Below are 17774 nucleotides of genomic sequence, written 5' to 3' on the forward strand. Positions count from 1 at the left end.
TGCCAAACTCCACTTATTTGTTTGTATTTTCTCCTCTTCGTGGAACCAACCGCCTTCAAGAGGCTCTTTATTCCCATTTATTCCCACTCCTGTTTCTGACATCAACTCCTGGCCTTCCCCATCTATCCCCATGGTATTCTCGACCCCCATTATCCCTACCTAACTTAACCTAACCCAACTCTCTAGCTCGCAGGTTGTTGCGTTTCCCTCCCTCCTCTTCTTCCTCTTTCCCCATGCTTGTCGAGTAAGTGGCTCCACTACCCCTTTATCAGTTTATTGCCTTTTCAACTTCTGTCGTCTCTCTCTTCCATGAGCCTTTATCTTGTACGTAAAAAAGTTTAAATACCACCCTCTACCCCTCCAACTCCCTTCCTTCCATAACAAATACATGGGTCCTCAATGTGAATAGCTTGTATAAAACAACGGAACCTTTCCTTTCGTTGTATGTTACAGTGGGGAGATGACGTCACAGTTGTCCCAGACCCAGACAGCGAGCGAAGGTTCATACCCGTCTAAAGACAGCATTATCGTGGATTTGGATTCTCAGCTTCTGGAAACCAAGCTAGCGCCAATAAAATGACCACATTCCTATCAGATTGTGTTAAAGAAAAAACAAATGGTGGGAGGAGAGGTGAGGAGGAGGATGAAGAGAGGAGCGGAATGCAGAGAGAAAGGAGAGAGATGCAGAGAGAAAGGAGAGGGATGCAGAGAGAGGAGCGGGATGCAGAGAGAGGAGCGGGATGCAGAGAGAGGAGCGGGATGCAGAGAGAGGAGCGGGATGCAGAGAGAGGAGCGGGATGCAGAGAGAGGAGCGGGATGCAGAGAGAGGAGCGGGATGCAGAGAGAGGAGCGGGATGCAGAGAGAGAGAGAGGAGCGGGATGCAGAGAGAGAGAGAGAGGAGCGGGATGCAGAGAGAGGAGCGGGATGCAGAGAGAGGAGCGGGATGCAGAGAGAGGAGCGGGATGCAGAGAGAGGAGCGGGATGCAGAGAGAGAGAGAGGAGCGGGATGCAGAGAGAGAGAGAGGAGCGGGATGCAGAGAGAGGAGCGGGATGCAGAGAGAGGAGCGGGATGCAGAGAGAGGAGCGGGATGCAGAGAGAGGAGCGGGATGCAGAGAGAGGAGCGGGATGCAGAGAGAGAGAGAGGAGCGGGATGCAGAGAGAAAGGAGAGAGATGCAGAGAGAAAGGAGCAGGATGCAGAGAGAGGAGCGGGATGCAGAGAGAGGAGCGGGATGCAGAGAGAGGAGCGGGATGCAGAGAGAGGAGCGGGATGCAGAGAGAGGAGCGGGATGCAGAGAGAGGAGCGGGATGCAGAGAGAGGGGAGAGAGATGCATAGAGAAAGGAGCGGGATGCAGAGAGAGGAGCGGGATGCAGAGAGAGGAGCGGGATGCAGAGAGAGGAGCGGGATGCAGAGAGAGGAGCGGGATGCAGAGAGAGGAGCGGGATGCAGAGAGAGGAGTGGGATGCAGAGAGAGAGAGAGAGGAGCGGGATGCAGAGAGAAAGGAGAGAGATGCAGAGAGAAAGGAGAGGGATGCAGAGAGAAAGGAGAGGGATGCAGAGAGAGGAGCGGGATGCAGAGAGAGGAGCGGGATGCAGAGAGAGGAGCGGGATGCAGAGAGAGGAGCGGGATGCAGAGAGAGGAGCGGGATGCAGAGAGAGGAGCGGGATGCAGAGAGAGGAGCGGGATGCAGAGAGAGGAGCGGGATGCAGAGAGAGGAGCGGGATGCAGAGAGAGGAGCGGGATGCAGAGAGAGGAGCGGGATGCAGAGAGAGGAGCGGGATGCAGAGAGAGGAGCGGGATGCAGAGAGAGGAGCGGGATGCAGAGAGAGGAGCGGGATGCAGAGAGAGGAGCGGGATGCAGAGAGAGAGAGAGGAGCGGAATGCAGAGAGAAAGGAGAGAAAGGAGCGGGATGCAGAGAGAGGAGTGGGATGCAGAGAGAGAAAGGAGCGGGATGCAGAGAGAAAGGAGCGGGATGCAGAGAAAGGAGCGGGATGCAGAGAGAGGAGCGGGATGCAGAGAGAGGAGCGGGATGCAGAGAGAGGAGCGGGATGCAGAGAGAGAGAGAGGAGCGGGATGCAGAGAGAAAGGAGAGAGATGCAGAGAGAAAGGAGAGGGATGCAGAGAGAGGAGCGGGATGCAGAGAGAGAGAGAGGAGCGGGATGCAGAGAGAAAGGAGAGAGATGCAGAGAGAAAGGAGAGGGATGCAGAGAGAGGAGCGGGATGCAGAGAGAGGAGCGGGATGCAGAGAGAGGAGCGGGATGCAGAGAGAGGAGCGGGATGCAGAGAGAGGAGCGGGATGCAGAGAGAGGAGCGGGATGCAGAGAGAGGAGCGGGATGCAGAGAGAGGAGCGGGATGCAGAGAGAGAGAGAGGAGCGGAATGCAGAGAGAAAGGAGAGAGATGCAGAGAGAGGAGCGGGATGCAGAGAGAGGAGCGGGATGCAGAGAGAGGAGCGGGATGCAGAGAAAGGAGAGAGATGCATAGAGAAAGGAGCGGGATGCAGAGAGAAAGGAGCGGGATGCAGAGAGAGGAGCGGGATGCAGAGAGAGGAGCGGGATGCAGAGAGAGGGGAGAGGGATGCAGAGAGAGAGGAGAGGGATGCAGAGAGAGGAGAGGGATGCAGAGAGAGGAGAGGGATGCAGAGAGAGGAGAGGGATGCAGAGAGAGGAGAGGGATGCAGAGAGAGGAGAGGGATGCAGAGAGAGGAGAGGGATGCAGAGAGAGGAAAGGGATGCAGAGAGAGGAGAGGGATGCAGAGAGAGGAGAGGGATGCAGAGAGAGGAGAGGGATGCAGAGAGAGGAGAGGGATGCAGAGAGAGGAGAGGGATGCAGAGAGAGGAGAGGGATGCAGAGAGAGGAGCGGGATGCAGAGAGAGGAGCGGGATGCAGAGAGAGGAGCGGGATGCAGAGAGAGGAGCGGGATGCAGAGAGAGGAGCGGGATGCAGAGAGAGGAGCGGGATGCAGAGAGAGGAGCGGGATGCAGAGAGAGGAGCGGGATGCAGAGAGAGGAGCGGGATGCAGAGAGAGGAGCGGGATGCAGAGAGAGAGAGAGAGGAGCGGGATGCAGAGAGAGAGAGAGAGGAGCGGGATGCAGACAGAGAGGAGCGGGATGCAGAGAGAGAGGAGCGGGATGCAGAGAGAGAGGAGCGGGATGCAGAGAGAGAGGAGCGGGATGCAGAGAGAGAGGAGCGGGATGCAGAGAGAGGAGCGGGATGCAGAGAGAGAGAGAGAGGAGCGGAATGCAGAGAGAAAGGAGAGAGATGCAGAGAGAGGAGCGGGATGCAGAGAAAGGAGAGAGATGCATAGAGAAAGGAGCGGGATGCAGAGAGAAAGGAGCGGGATGCAGAGAGAGGAGCGGGATGCAGAGAGAGGAGCGGGATGCAGAGAGAGAGGAGAGGGATGCAGAGAGAGGAGAGGGATGCAGAGAGAGGAGAGGGATGCAGAGAGAGGAGAGGGATGCAGAGAGAGGAGAGGGATGCAGAGAGAGGAGAGGGATGCAGAGAGAGGAGAGGGATGCAGAGAGAGGAGAGGGATGCAGAGAGAGGAGAGGGATGCAGAGAGAGGAGAGGGATGCAGAGAGAGGAGAGGGATGCAGAGAGAGGAGAGGGATTCAGAGAGAGGAGAGGGATGCAGAGAGAGGAGAGGGACGCAGAGAGAGGAGAGGGACGCAGAGAGAGGAGAGGGACGCAGAGAGACATGAGAGGGACGCAGAGAGACATGAGAGGGACGCAGAGATAGATGAGAGGGACGCAGAGATAGATGAGAGGGACGCAGAGATAGATGAGAGGGACGCAGAGATAGATGAGAGGGACGCAGAGATAGATGAGAGGGACGCAGAGATAGATGAGAGGGACGCAGAGATAGATGAGAGGGACGCAGAGATACATGAGAGGGACGCAGGGATACATGAGAGGGACGCAGAGATACATGAGAGGGACGCAGAGATACATGAGAGGGACGCAGAGATACATGAGAGGGACGCAGAGATACATGAGAGGGACGCAGAGATACATGAGAGGGACGCAGAGATACATGAGAGGGACGCAGAGATACATGAGAGGGACGCAGAGATACATGAGAGGGACGCAGAGATAGATGAGAGGGACGCAGAGATAGATGAGAGGGACGCAGAGATAGATGAGAGGGACGCAGAGATAGATGAGAGGGACGCAGAGAGACATGAGAGGGACGCAGATATAGATGAGAGGGACGCAGAGATAGATGAGAGGGACGCAGAGATAGATGAGAGGGACGCAGAGATAGATGAGAGGGACGAAGAGATACATGAGAGGGACACAGAGATACATGAGAGGGACGCAGAGATACATGAGAGGGACGCAGAGATAGATGAGAGGGACGCAGAGATAGATGAGAGGGACGCAGAGATACATGAGAGGTCTGATGAAAAAGATGAAATTAATAATCATCTCTCTCTCTCTGTTACTCCCTCTCTGTCTTACTCTCTCTCTCTCTCTCTCTCTCTTTCTCTCTTACTCCCTCTCTGTCTTACTCTCTCTCTCTCCCTCTCTCTTTCTCTCTTACTCCCTCTCTGTCTTACTCTCTCTCTCTCTCTCTTTCTCTCTTACTCCCTCTCTGTCTTACTCTCTCTCTCTCCCTCTCTCTCTCCCTCTCTTCCTCCCCTCTCTCCTTCCCCCTCTCTCCCTCTCTCTCCCCCTCTCTCCCTCTCTCTCCCCCTCTCTCCCTCTCTCTCTCCCCCTCTCTCCCTCTCTCTCTCCCCCTCTCTCCCTCCCCTCCTCCCCTCTCTCTCTCCCTGTCTCCCTCTCTCTCTTCCTCCCTCTCTTCCTCTCTTCCTCTCTTCCTCTCTCCCTCTCTCTCTGTGTCTCTCTCCCCTCCTCCCCTCTCTCTCCCTCTCTCTCCCTCTCTCCCCCCTCTCTCTCCCTCTCTCTCCCTCTCTCTCCCTCTCGCCCCCCTCTCTCTCCCTCTCTCCCCTCCTCCCCTCTCTCTCCCTCTCTCTCCCTCTCTCCCCCTCTCTCTCCCTCTCTCTCTGTGTCTCTCTCCCCTCCTCCCCTCTGTCCCCTCCTCCCCTCTCTCTCCCTCTCTCTCCCTCTCTCCCCCCTCCTCCCTCCCCCCCTCTCCCTGCTCATATTCCCCCTTCATGTATTAAAGCTTTGTAGCTCTCATGAGACAATAAATATATTCACAGTGTAATATCTTCCCTTTTACAGCCCTTTTCATTGGTGGAAATGAAAGTCATGTGGAATACTATGCGTTTCATCTTTTGCTGTCCCACGGCATGTGCCAACCCCACAAGGACAGGTGTTCGTGATCCGTTGTTTTTCAGATCCACGACGAGGTTGACCAAAGCTGCCGGGCCTTGTCCCAACGGCTGGGGAACCATAAGTATTTTTTTGAAAGGTACATTTTGCACCTATCGCCTCTTTCTCACACTTTTAGCACCTTGGGTTTCCCGAGTTGCTTTCTGAGGCTTTGCCAGCCCTGTTTAAGTGTCGTTCTCAAAGCAATATTTGTTATTAGTCGCTGCAGGTGAGGTGCCGATAGTAGGCCGGCTGCGGTAAGACGAGGTGTGCCGTGTGCGGCACCTCACATCGGAATGGTTTGTGCACAGTCCTTGGTATCGGTTGCCCCGGGCAAGTTAGAATTGCCAATTTGTTGAAGTAGACTTTGTGTGTTTCCTGCTTTCGTTATCGTGGTAGCTGCGGGGGATTGAGAGCAAGGAAACGAAAGGTATTATGTCATAAATCGGCAGAAATGTAGCTCCTCTCCCTCCCCCTCTCCCCCATTTGGAACTGGATCTACCTTATGAGTTCTGTGTGAATTTGAAGATTCCAAGCGATGGTCCAGTTTGCTCGGTCTGTTTGGGGAAGTTTTCCTCGGTTGTAACTGGTAAGGTGTGAGGTACCTGGTAAGGTGAACATACATCGGTGTTTGTGACGCCGGTACTTATCTCGGACGACCAGGCCCATCGATCAGAGTACATTTGTACCAGGAAGCCGCCCGGTCGCCACGCTCACATTCCCCAAGGATTGCTCTCCTGGTCATTGGAAAGTTGCCTCTTTGTGGAATTTTTGATTTGAGGCCGGAACAAAGATGGAGATTATCCGTGCGACCCGTTGGGCTTGTGCACTCGGGGTCAGTGAGGCTCGGGAGACGTTTGTGTTTCTGCAAACAGCATGGAAAGCACTTTTGGGTAGTTGTCTGTTTGCCCACGTGCACGACCACGTGCACATAAAGCTTCCGTGTCTTGGCACAGCGACAGTGGCTGCAACGCTGCGGCAATAACGTTTTATTATCCATCGATCGTGTGATGTTCAGCTTCCGCTGGCAGATTCTCCACTCGGACCCCTCGAGCACACCACAGGGAACCACACAGGTGACCATTTCACCTTTTATTAGAGTGACCGTCTTCATCCAACACTGATCCAATGAAAATGCACCCAACGTCACCATGATATTTGTGCAGTGGCTGCACCTGTCACCTAACTCTTTACTCGTACCTGTCCGTTCTAACCTCATACCTGAAACTCCTTTCCTACCCCTCTTCTGTGCAGCCCAACCGAACTCGATGCACTCGTTTTTGGCCACCTGTACTCGCTGCTTACCACGGACATACCTGGATATTCGATTCCGGAGATAATCCGTAACTACCCAAACCTCACCAACTTCTGCAAAAACATTGACGCTCATTACTTTTCACAGAACAAGGCATGAAGGTTTGATGATTTGTGCAGAAATACCTGTGTGTTGTTCAAAGATCTTTGCACAGTAAACTTTTCCTACCTGTAATGTTTACATATACTGTAATTCTGAAAACAATTAAACGCAATATGGAATGTCCTGTGTTGCATTGTGTGATTTCACAAGGCTGGGAGTAGTCGGGGTGGGGGGGGGGTGGGGAGGGGGTGCTACTCCATTCCGAATGATCCACACGCACCTGAGGTGTTTGCATTGAATGACTTGCTATTCACTTACAATATGAGGTATTTGTTAATTTGATACAAGTACATACACCCGCCAGAGATTGCTGATGGGTAGGCATGGCATTACCGAGACTAATATCAACTACAATCCCGACACTAATGGAATAAATGGAGATCACAGCCATATATATATATATACACACACACACACACACACACACACACACACACACACACACACACACACACACACACACACACACACACACACACACACACACACACACACACATAAACACACACATATAAACACACACACACATATATGATATAAAGACACACACATATATGATATAAACACACACACATATAAACACACACACACACATATAAACACACACACACACACACACACACACACACACACACCCATACACACACACACACAAACACACACACACACACCCATACACACACACACACACATACGCACACAGACACACATTGACGAGACAAACACTTAACAGAACCACTGAGCTTGGGGGGAAGGAAGTGCCGTCCCTACCGTCACTTCCCGGGATACTCTGGGTACCAGCAATGGTGACGTCATAACAATGGCACCGTTTTTCTCACTGTACTCAGCAGGGCGTTTGCTCAAGAGGAATTTCCTCCTCCCCATGGATGCCAACCGATGGGGATTGTCCGTGCTCTATCATTTTGAAGTCTTTGTGGTGACTTGAACCGGTCCAAACCGGATGAGTGTTTTTTAGGACACACCATCTCCTTACTGGATAGCCGTTGGCTCCCTTCGGGAGCTCATCCGCCCTTTTCCAGGTGTTGTTTTTGACCTGGCAGGTGTCACATCAAAGCCAAGTGATGGGTGTCAGTTTAGTCTCCGACAACCCGACCATGCGGCAGGTAGCACTGGGTTACATGTTACCATTGGCAGTCCCAAAACACTGACCTGTGTTACACCCGTGGGGCGTATTTAATGATGGTACACTCGTGGGGCGTATTTAATGATGGTACACTCGTGGGGCGTATTTAATGATGGTACACCCGTGGGGCGTATTTAATGATGGTACACCCGTGGGGCGTATTTAATGATGGTACACTCGTGGGGCGTATTTAATGATGGTACACTCGTGGGGCGTATTTAATGATGGTACACTCGTGGGGCGTATTTAATGATGGTACACCCGTGGGGCGTATTTAATGATGGTACACCCGTGGGGCGTATTTAATGATGGTACACTCGTGGGGCGTATTTAATGATGGTACACCCGTGGGGCGTATTTAATGATGGTACACTCGTGGGGCGTATTTAATGATGGTACACTCGTGGGGCGTATTTAATGATGGTACACCCGTGGGGCGTATTTAATGATGGTACACTCGTGGGGCGTATTTAATGATGGTACACTCGTGGGGCGTATTTAATGATGGTACACCCGTGGGGCGTATTTAATGATGGTACACTCGTGGGGCGTATTTAATGATCGTACACCCGTGGGGCGTATTTAATGATGGTACACCCGTGGGGCGTATTTAATGATGGTACACTCGTGGGGCGTATTTAATGATGGTACACCCGTGGGGCGTATTTAATGATGGTACACCCGTGGGGCGTATTTAATGATGGTACACCCGTGGGGCGTATTTAATGATGGTACACTCGTGGGGCGTATTTAATGATGGTACACTCGTGGGGCGTATTTAATGATGGTACACCCGTGGGGCGTATTTAATGATCGTACACCCGTGGGGCGTATTTAATGATGGTACACTCGTGGGGCGTATTTAATGATGGTACACTCGTGGGGCGTATTTAATGATGGTACACCCGTGGGGCGTATTTAATGATGGTACACCCGTGGGGCGTATTTAATGATGGTACACCCGTGGGGCGTATTTAATGATCGTACACCCGTGGGGCGTATTTAATGATGGTACACCCGTGGGGCGTATTTAATGATGGTACACCCGTGGGGCGTATTTAATGATGGTACACCCGTGGGGCGTATTTAATGATCGTACACCCGTGGGGCGTATTTAATGATGGTACACTCGTGGGGCGTATTTAATGATGGTACACTCGTGGGGCGTATTTAATGATGGTACACCCGTGGGGCGTATTTAATGATGGTACACCCGTGGGGCGTATTTAATGATCGTACACCCGTGGGGCGTATTTAATGATGGTACACCCGTGGGGCGTATTTAATGATGGTACACTCGTGGGGCGTATTTAATGATGGTACACTCGTGGGGCGTATTTAATGATGGTACACTCGTGGGGCGTATTTAATGATGGTACACTCGTGGGGCGTATTTAATGATGGTACACTCGTGGGGCGTATTTAATGATGGTACACTCGTGGGGCGTATTTAATGATGGTACACTCGTGGGGCGTATTTAATGATGGTACACCCGTGGGGCGTATTTAATGATGGTACACCCGTGGGGCGTATTTAATGATGGTACACCCGTGGGGCGTATTTAATGATGGTACACCCGTGGGGCGTATTTAATGATGGTACACTCGTGGGGCGTATTTAATGATGGTACACTCGTGGGGCGTATTTAATGATGGTACACTCGTGGGGCGTATTTAATGATGGTACACTCGTGGGGCGTATTTAATGATGGTACACTCGTGGGGCGTATTTAATGATGGTACACTCGTGGGGCGTATTTAATGATGGTACACTCGTGGGGCGTATTTAATGATGGTACACCCGTGGGGCGTATTTAATGATGGTACACCCGTGGGGCGTATTTAATGATGGTACACCCGTGGGGCGTATTTAATGATGGTACACTCGTGGGGCGTATTTAATGATGGTACACTCGTGGGGCGTATTTAATGATGGTACACTCGTGGGGCGTATTTAATGATGGTACACCCGTGGGGCGTATTTAATGATGGTACACCCGTGGGGCGTATTTAATGATGGTACACCCGTGGGGCGTATTTAATGATGGTACACTCGTGGGGCTGGGCTTGCAATGATGAGAAGCTGTGATCGTTGGGGTGCATCTTATGTGAAATTCCGGGCCGGCTGTGAAACCAGATTTGCTCTTTTCTTCCTTCTCTTTCGACTTTATTACTTGCAAAATCGAAGATTTTTCAAGTATATTGGTCGGTTCCGTTTGTGGTTCTGTCTGTTTGTCTGTTTGTCTGTCTGTCTGTTTGTCACAAGCCTACAGGTCACAATTCCAAACCGATCGTCACGAAACTTCACCACATTGTATAAGTCGTCCCAATTGAGAAGCCTATTGATTTTGAGGTCAAAGGTCATCTGGAGGTCAAATTTCTAAAATCACCATTTTAAATCCGATTGACTTGAAAATTTAATAGCATTTGTATATAAAGTCACTAAATTGGGAAACATACGATTTTTGAGGTCAAAAGGTCAAAGGTCAACTCAAGGTCAAACCTCCAATATCATCACTTTTCATCTGAAAAACCATCAATTTTCATCCGATTGACTTGAAAATTGAACAGCATTTGCATATCAAGTCACTAAAAAGGGAAACCAACTATTTTTGAGGTCAAAGGTCAACTCAAGGTCAGCCTTCCAAAATCATTTTTCATCTGAAAAATCGTCACTTTTCTTCCTATTGACCCGAGCTTTGATCAAGATTGTCAATTTTAATCTTGATGAAATGGATAATTTGCTGTATCAATGGAATTATTTCCTTAGGGAGGGGGGGGGGGCGGATTTTGCAACTCCGCATGATGTCTTCTTGTTTTATTCTTTTGTTAAAAGAAAAACAAAGATCTTCGTTATCGACCTTCTCCCTCCCACCGGAACTCTACATAATTGAATAGAGAAAGAACCTCTAGGAGGAAAAGAAAGAAGAGGAGGAGAGGAGGAAGAAGAGTGCATCGGCACAGTGGAGAAAGGCAAAAACGAATGCAGGACGCGCGGTCCAAGTCTTGATGAGAAACTCGGTCTGTGTGAGCTTTTTGGAGGCTTTGATTAATCTCTCTGAGGGCTGCCTGTGGGAAGCACAGGCGGTGCCGGAGAGATTGGGGTGAAGGAGGATTTTCTCGGTGCACGTGGGATCGTGAGGAAAAGTGAGAAAGGGAGCAGAAGCGTTTGCTCCCCATCAAGTTTCGTATGAACCGACAGGAGGCCATGTGCGGCTTCATGGTTTTGCAGAAACTGCTCTGGGCAAGTCGTTTGTGGAGTTTTGAGGACACCCACTGAGAAAGAGAAGAGTGGAGGGGAGGCACCATCCTCAGGACACGTGTCTGGGTCGAGGCAGCCGGAACACCACCTGAAACAGGCCTGAATTTTCCTCCTCCTCTCCCGCTTTTATTTTACCTATTATTTTCTTTATGGAGAGCTTCGTAAGCGAACCAATATGCCAATTGCATGTATATGTAAATCCATTCAAAATTTCATTTTCATTTCAAATTTCCCAAAAAAAAATTTCAAATTTTTCCCCAAGGGAACAAAATTTAATGTTGTCATTTGAAATGTCCCTTCCATGATCCGCCATCTTGTCCCTTCCATGATCCGCCATCTTGTCCCTTCCATGATCCACCATCTTGCTCATGTGATCTTGCTTTGGTCTGGTGCGACCGATAAATTATTTTCACCTGGTGATTAAAATCAATATATATATATATATATATATATATATATATATATATATACTAGAATAATTCATTTATTCATTTATTGTTCCTTGTTCGCTTTTTCATAAAAGCATCTTGCTCACGTGATCTTGCTTCGGTCTGGCGCGACCGATAAATTATTTTCACCTGTTGATTAAAATTATTTTCACCTGGTGATTAAAATCAATAAATTACAATACAGTACTGTACAGAACGGATTTTGAATTCGAAACCGCTCATCATTTATGCCAGCTACACCGACTTCTTTTTTCCACCAGCTACACTGGCTTCAGTTTTCCGCCAGCTACACTGACTTCATTTAAGTCAGGTACACCGATTTCAGTACGTACCTGCCAGTCAGACCTACGTACCTGGTCCAGTCGACTAGAAGTCTAGACTATATAGCCTACAGTAGGTAAGTCCTGCATTCTATCCCAATCTATCCATTCAATAAAATTAATTTGAATTTTAATTCTAAGCCCAAGATCAAACAACCTAGCCTTGCTAGGCCTAGGCCTACAGATGTTTGCGAGGGCTGCGTACTTGATCGACTGACTATTGTCGACGAAGCTCTCACTCTACGCAATGCGTATTCATATTATAATCTGGCGAATATTCCTTTGTTATTTTGCTTCCCCCTACCTCCCCTTTTAGTCAGGTTCACTATGTTTTTTTCGTTCAAAATTTTTGGAGACTAGCAAAACTATACATTTTTGGAATATTCAGACCATGAGGAATCCAAAAAATTAATGTTGGCATTTGCGTAGACACCTTTGCGAAAATGACACTCAGGACAGTGATGAAGATCTGTAAAAGCATATTCCTGAACGGTGTAGACCTAGTAGATCCTGTGTATAGGACTTATAGTTCAATCTGATACTAGCAAGGCTGTTTTCTTGCTTTATAAACCTATACCTATAACTTCAAAGGACTTGCAATATTATGTATTATTTAATACAGTTATATCACAAATATAAAGACAATGGTTTTCAACTACCTTTGTTTGTTGCTTTTCTATAATCCTGAGCACTATTTTGAGGCCTTTATTGGATTCCTTGACCCAGAAAACATAGGATTAGCATATTTCATTAAGTTTCTAGGTTGACTAGAAGCCGAGATAGCTCAAAATATGTATTTTATGGCGGCCATTTTGAAAATCCAAAATCTGTGTCTGTGCAAATGCCAACATTGAGTTTCGTATTCTCCATGCTCTGATGATTCCAAACATGTACAGGTTTGCTAATCTCCCAAAATTTTGAACGAAATTATATTTGTTAACATGGTGAACCTGACTATTTGGGATTAGCTAGGGAGCCGGGTGGGTCGTTCAATTGTTGTGTCTGTATTGTCTTGGTGCCTGTCTGTCCTTTAATTACTTGCTCTTTGCCGCTGCATATCAGCAGGATTTCTTTTCCTTATGATTTATCTATTCCTTGGTGATATACCCTGTGTTTTTGTCCCCCGTCGCTCAGCGGAGCGAAAGGGGGACTATGGCTTTCCCCTCAGTCCGTGTGTCCGTCCGTGCGTGCGGGCGTGCGTGCGTGCGTGCGTAAGCGAAGGACCGCATTCGAATTTGGTGTGTGGGTGCAACCCACGTCTAAATCCAAGATGGCCGCCGCCATGTATGTCTGAACATTGTGAGATGAATATCTTGAAAAATAAGCGAAGTACCAACTTCTAATTTGGTGTGTGGGTGTATCTCGGCATAAGGACGAACGCTGTTGAAAATTGGGTCACCACGTCAAAATACAAGATGGCCGCCACCATATATATATCTGAAACTTGTGAGCGAAATATCTCGAAAAATAAGCGAAGTACCAACGTCTAATCTGGTGTGTGGGTGTATCTAGGCATAAGGAAGAACGCTGTTTAAAATCAGGTCGCCACGTCAAAAGCCAAGATGGCCGCCACCATGTATGTCTGAAACTTGATGAATATCTTGAAAAATAAGCAAAGTACCAACTTCTAATTTGGTGTGTGGGTGTATCTCGGCATAAGGAAGAACGCTGTTGAAAATTGGGTCGCCATGTCAAAATCCAAGATGGCCGCCACCATATATATGTCTGAACCTTGTGAGCGAAATATCTTGAAAAATAAGCGAAGTACCTTCTGGTGTGTGGGTGTATCTAGGCATAAGGAAGAACGCTATTGAAAATTGGGTCGCCACGTCAAAATCCAAGATGGCCGCCTCCATGTTTGTCTGACCCTTGTGAGCGAAATATCATATCATAGAATGTTTTCTGTGTGTTCCACTTTGTCAACTCACATCACTTCCCTGACGGGGGACCTAGGCGTAACGTAATGTTTTTCTTAATTTTGAGTAAAGGATTTGCATTTATTCCACTGTTTTGAATTTGCATTGCATTTCTGGATTGGCATACTGTGTGTTGAAGAGTGGGGGGTGTAAAATTGCGTCAGCATTTGGATGGTAACTTCGCTCGGTCACTTCTGACTGCTCATATGGCGCAACCCGTCCACGGGGAACGTATTTGCCTCCCGAGCACATCGATTAGGATGTCCGGAGCAATAGGCAGTACCCCGAGCCCTTCACTCAGGGGCCAGGTCATAACACCTGACCAGAAATTTGACTGACCGGATTTATTTGAAAGCAGACTTTTGAAAAGGAAGAAGTGAATTATAATCAAATAAAAATTGTAACACGGCAGGAAGAGGAAGTTGAAACATTATGAAAGGCACCGTAAAGATCATCTGGGTAAGTCGTGGAGGTGTATATAAACGGTTGGTACAGTGGGACCAATTACCTTTTATTTTTTTTTCATTTTTGAACGTTAGGTAGAAGAAGGGTAAAGAAAAAGGTTGAAGAAAAGAACGTTGAACTGAATCGTGAAAATCTTTGCTATCAGAGTGGGAATGTAGAGTGGAAACGGCAAAAATTGAGGGGGCGGAAGAGGAAGTATGGGAGGTGAAAGGTTTAGTGGTAATAATGAATTTATTATTTATTTTTTGCTTTATTTTATTTTATGACACTATAAACAGGGGGCATCATTGGGTGGATTTGAAGGAGAGATAAAGGGATTTGGGGGAAATAAAAGGATTGAAGGTAGGAGGGAGAAAAGACAAAAAAAAACATTGTGGACTCAAATGAGGAAAATGTAGGCCTCAAAAACCCAGAATGAAAAGTTTGACAAACACTCAAATTGCACAAATTTTACTAGAAAACCGAACTAGAAGCACAAAGTAAACACAAAGACAGCAAAATAAACGGTAAAAATCGACAAAACGACCGGGAGAACTTATCTTTGAGGAAATCGACAGAGAGAGAGAGACTGGTCCTGAACTGGTTAAACTTGAGGTTGAACTCACTCTCCAGATCATCAATGATCACAGCAAACTTTGATCCACTGGTATTAGTTTGCCTACTTGAGTTCAAGTGTGCGGAGTTGTTCTCGCTTCGCTGGCATTTCCACAGCCTGAGCTTTACGATGAATGCACGCACGGTGCTCCAGAGCGGATGCACCAACATATCATGGCCCTGCAGACTGCAGTTGAGAATGATGACGTGCGTATCCACCAGGAAAGCTAGATCACAAAGCCATTGTGGATCTTCCAGCTCTGTGACTTGGTGCTGCTTGGCCTCCATGAATGCTGATACCTCGATCACCAGGTCAGAGAACCGACGGAGCACAGCCAGCGAACTGTGGAGTACAGCACGTCGTCATACTCTGCTTCCACCACGTCTAACTTTGTTTGAATTAGTGCCCTGATGAAGTTGACACCACTTGGTCCATAACTTGATTCATGCGGAATGTTTTCACACATCGGGCCTCCTGGTGGATAATGGAATGGCACCATGTAACTGTGAGCAGCTCGAAGCTCTCAAGCCATCTTTCAGCGTGGCCCCGGAACCCGATGCATGGACCTAACGTGTTTGGGGCACCGTCAGTAGTTGTACAGCAAAAGTTTTTCAGGCACCAGCAAGGAATTCCCTGAACACAAACTCAGCCTTTGCACTGCCATAAATCACACGCAACCCTAACATCTCCTCGGTAACTTTTAGGTTATTGTCCACACCTCGGACGTAGATCTCATGATGTTCGGCTATCCTTGCTGCCACCCAAAAGCAAGAGAAAAGTACTCAAATCCAACAATGGTGTCCTTGAGCTGCAGGTGAACATCTTTGGCCAGTGATTCAATATGATGAGTAATAGTAATGTCGCTCCTGGTAAATTTCTCCACCAGGCCGTCCTTTTCACGGCAGCACGTTACTGCAAACATGCCGATGCATTCTTTGATGTATTCTCCATTGGAAAACGGCTTCAACTTGTTGGCTATGATGCTGCTAATATCAGAGCTTGCACATATCTCAGCCTTTGCATCGCTTGTCACCTTCTTCAAGAACAACTGTTGATTCTGGAGGGTCTTCTTTAGTTGTGATATATTCTCCTTGCGCATGTCAACCATGATGTTGTCGTACTTGGAACCACGGCCTGTAGAGACCAGGCAGAACCTCCATGACTACACACTGTCTCCTTGCAGACCAGGCAGATCCTCCATGACTACACACTGTCTCCTTGCACACCAGGCAGATCCTCCATGACTACACACTGCCTCCTTGCAGACCAGGCAGATCCTCCATGACTACACACTGTCTCCTTGCAGACCAGGCAGATCCTCCATGACTACACACTGTCTCCTTGCACACCAGGCAGATCCTCCATGACTACACACTGCCTCCTTGCAGACCAGGCAGATCCTCCATGACTACACACTGTCTCCTTGCATACCAGGCAGATCCTCCTTGACTACACACTGTCTCCTTGCAGACTAGGCAGATCCTCCTTGACTACACACTGTCTCCTTGCAGACCAGGCAGATCCTCCTTGACTACACACTGTCTCCTTGCAGACAAGGCAGATCCTCCTTGACTACACACTGTCTCCTTGCAGACTAGGCAGATCCTCCTTGACTACACACTGTCTCCTTGCAGACCAGGCAGATCCTCCTTGACTACACACTGTCTCCTTGCACACCAGGCAGATCCTCCATGACTACACACTGTCTCCTTGCAGACCAGGCAGATCCTCCTTGACTCCACACTGTCTCCTTGCACACCAGGCAGATCCTCCTTGACTACACACTGTCTCCTTGCACACCAGGCAGATCCTCCATGACTACACACTGTCTCCTTGCAGACCAGGCAGATCCTCCTTGACTACACACTGTCTCCTTGCACACCAGGCAGATCCTCCATGACTACACACTGTCTCCTTGCAGACCAGGCAGATCCTCCTTGCACACCAGGCAGATCCTCCTTGACTACACACTGTCTCCTTGCAGACCAGGCAGATCCTCCTTGACTACACACTGTCTCCTTGCACACCAGGCAGATCCTCCATGACTACACACTGTCTCCTTGCAGACCAGGCAGATCCTCCTTGCAGACCAGGCAGATCCTCCATGACTACACACTGTCTCCTTGCAGACCAGGCAGATCCTCCTTGCAGACCAGGCAGATCCTCCATGACTACACACTGTCTCCTTGCAGACCAGGCAGATCCTCCTTGACTACACACTGTCTCCTTGCACACCAGGCAGATCCTCCATGACTACACACTGTCTCCTTGCAGACCAGGCAGATCCTCCTTGCACACCAGGCAGATCCTCCATGACGACACACTGTCTCTTTGCAGACCAGGCAGATCCTCCTTGACTACACACTGTCTCCTTGCAGACCAGGCAAATCCTCCATGACTACACACTGTCTCCTTGCATACCAGGCAGATCATCCATGACTACACACTGTCTCCTTGCAGACCAGGCAGATCCTCCTTGACTACACACTGTCTCCTTGCACACCAGGCAGATCCTCCATGACTATACACTGTCTCCTTGCAGACCAGGCAGATCCTCCTTGACTACACACTGTCTCCTTGCAGACCAGGCAAATCCTCCATGACTACACACTGTCTCCTTGCAGACCAGGCAGATCCTCCATGACTACACACTGTCTCCTTGCAGACCAGGCAGATCCTCCATGACTATACACTGTCTCCTTGCAGACAAGGCAGATCCTCCATGACTCCATGACTACACACACTCCTTGCAAACCAGGCAGATCCTCCATGACTCCATGACTACACACTGTGTCCTTGCAGACCAGGCAGATCCACCATGACTACACACTGTCTCCTTGCAGACCAGGCAGATCCTCCATGACTCCGTGACTACACACTGTCTCCTTGCAGACCAGGCAGATCCACCATGACTACACACTGTCTC

At 48.9% G+C, this 17774-nt stretch overlaps 1 protein-coding gene across 1 annotated transcript in view; it reads left to right on the forward strand.

The window, feature by feature from the left end:
• MTX2 (metaxin 2) overlaps positions 1-6820 on the forward strand; it is a 66322-nt gene extending 59502 nt beyond the window's left edge. The window contains exons 9-10 of the mRNA XM_078781266.1: positions 5307-5380; positions 6535-6820. Of these exons, the coding sequence (XP_078637392.1) occupies positions 5307-5380; positions 6535-6694 (234 nt within the window). The 3' untranslated portion in view covers positions 6695-6820. The remainder of the gene's footprint in view (positions 1-5306; positions 5381-6534) is intronic.
• Positions 6821-17774: the final 10954 nt, after the last annotated feature.

Source organism: Myxine glutinosa, chromosome 7, assembly GCF_964187855.1.
Source record: "Myxine glutinosa chromosome 7, kmMyxGlut1.1, whole genome shotgun sequence".
In the NCBI taxonomy this organism is placed as follows: domain Eukaryota; kingdom Metazoa; phylum Chordata; class Myxini; order Myxiniformes; family Myxinidae; genus Myxine; species Myxine glutinosa.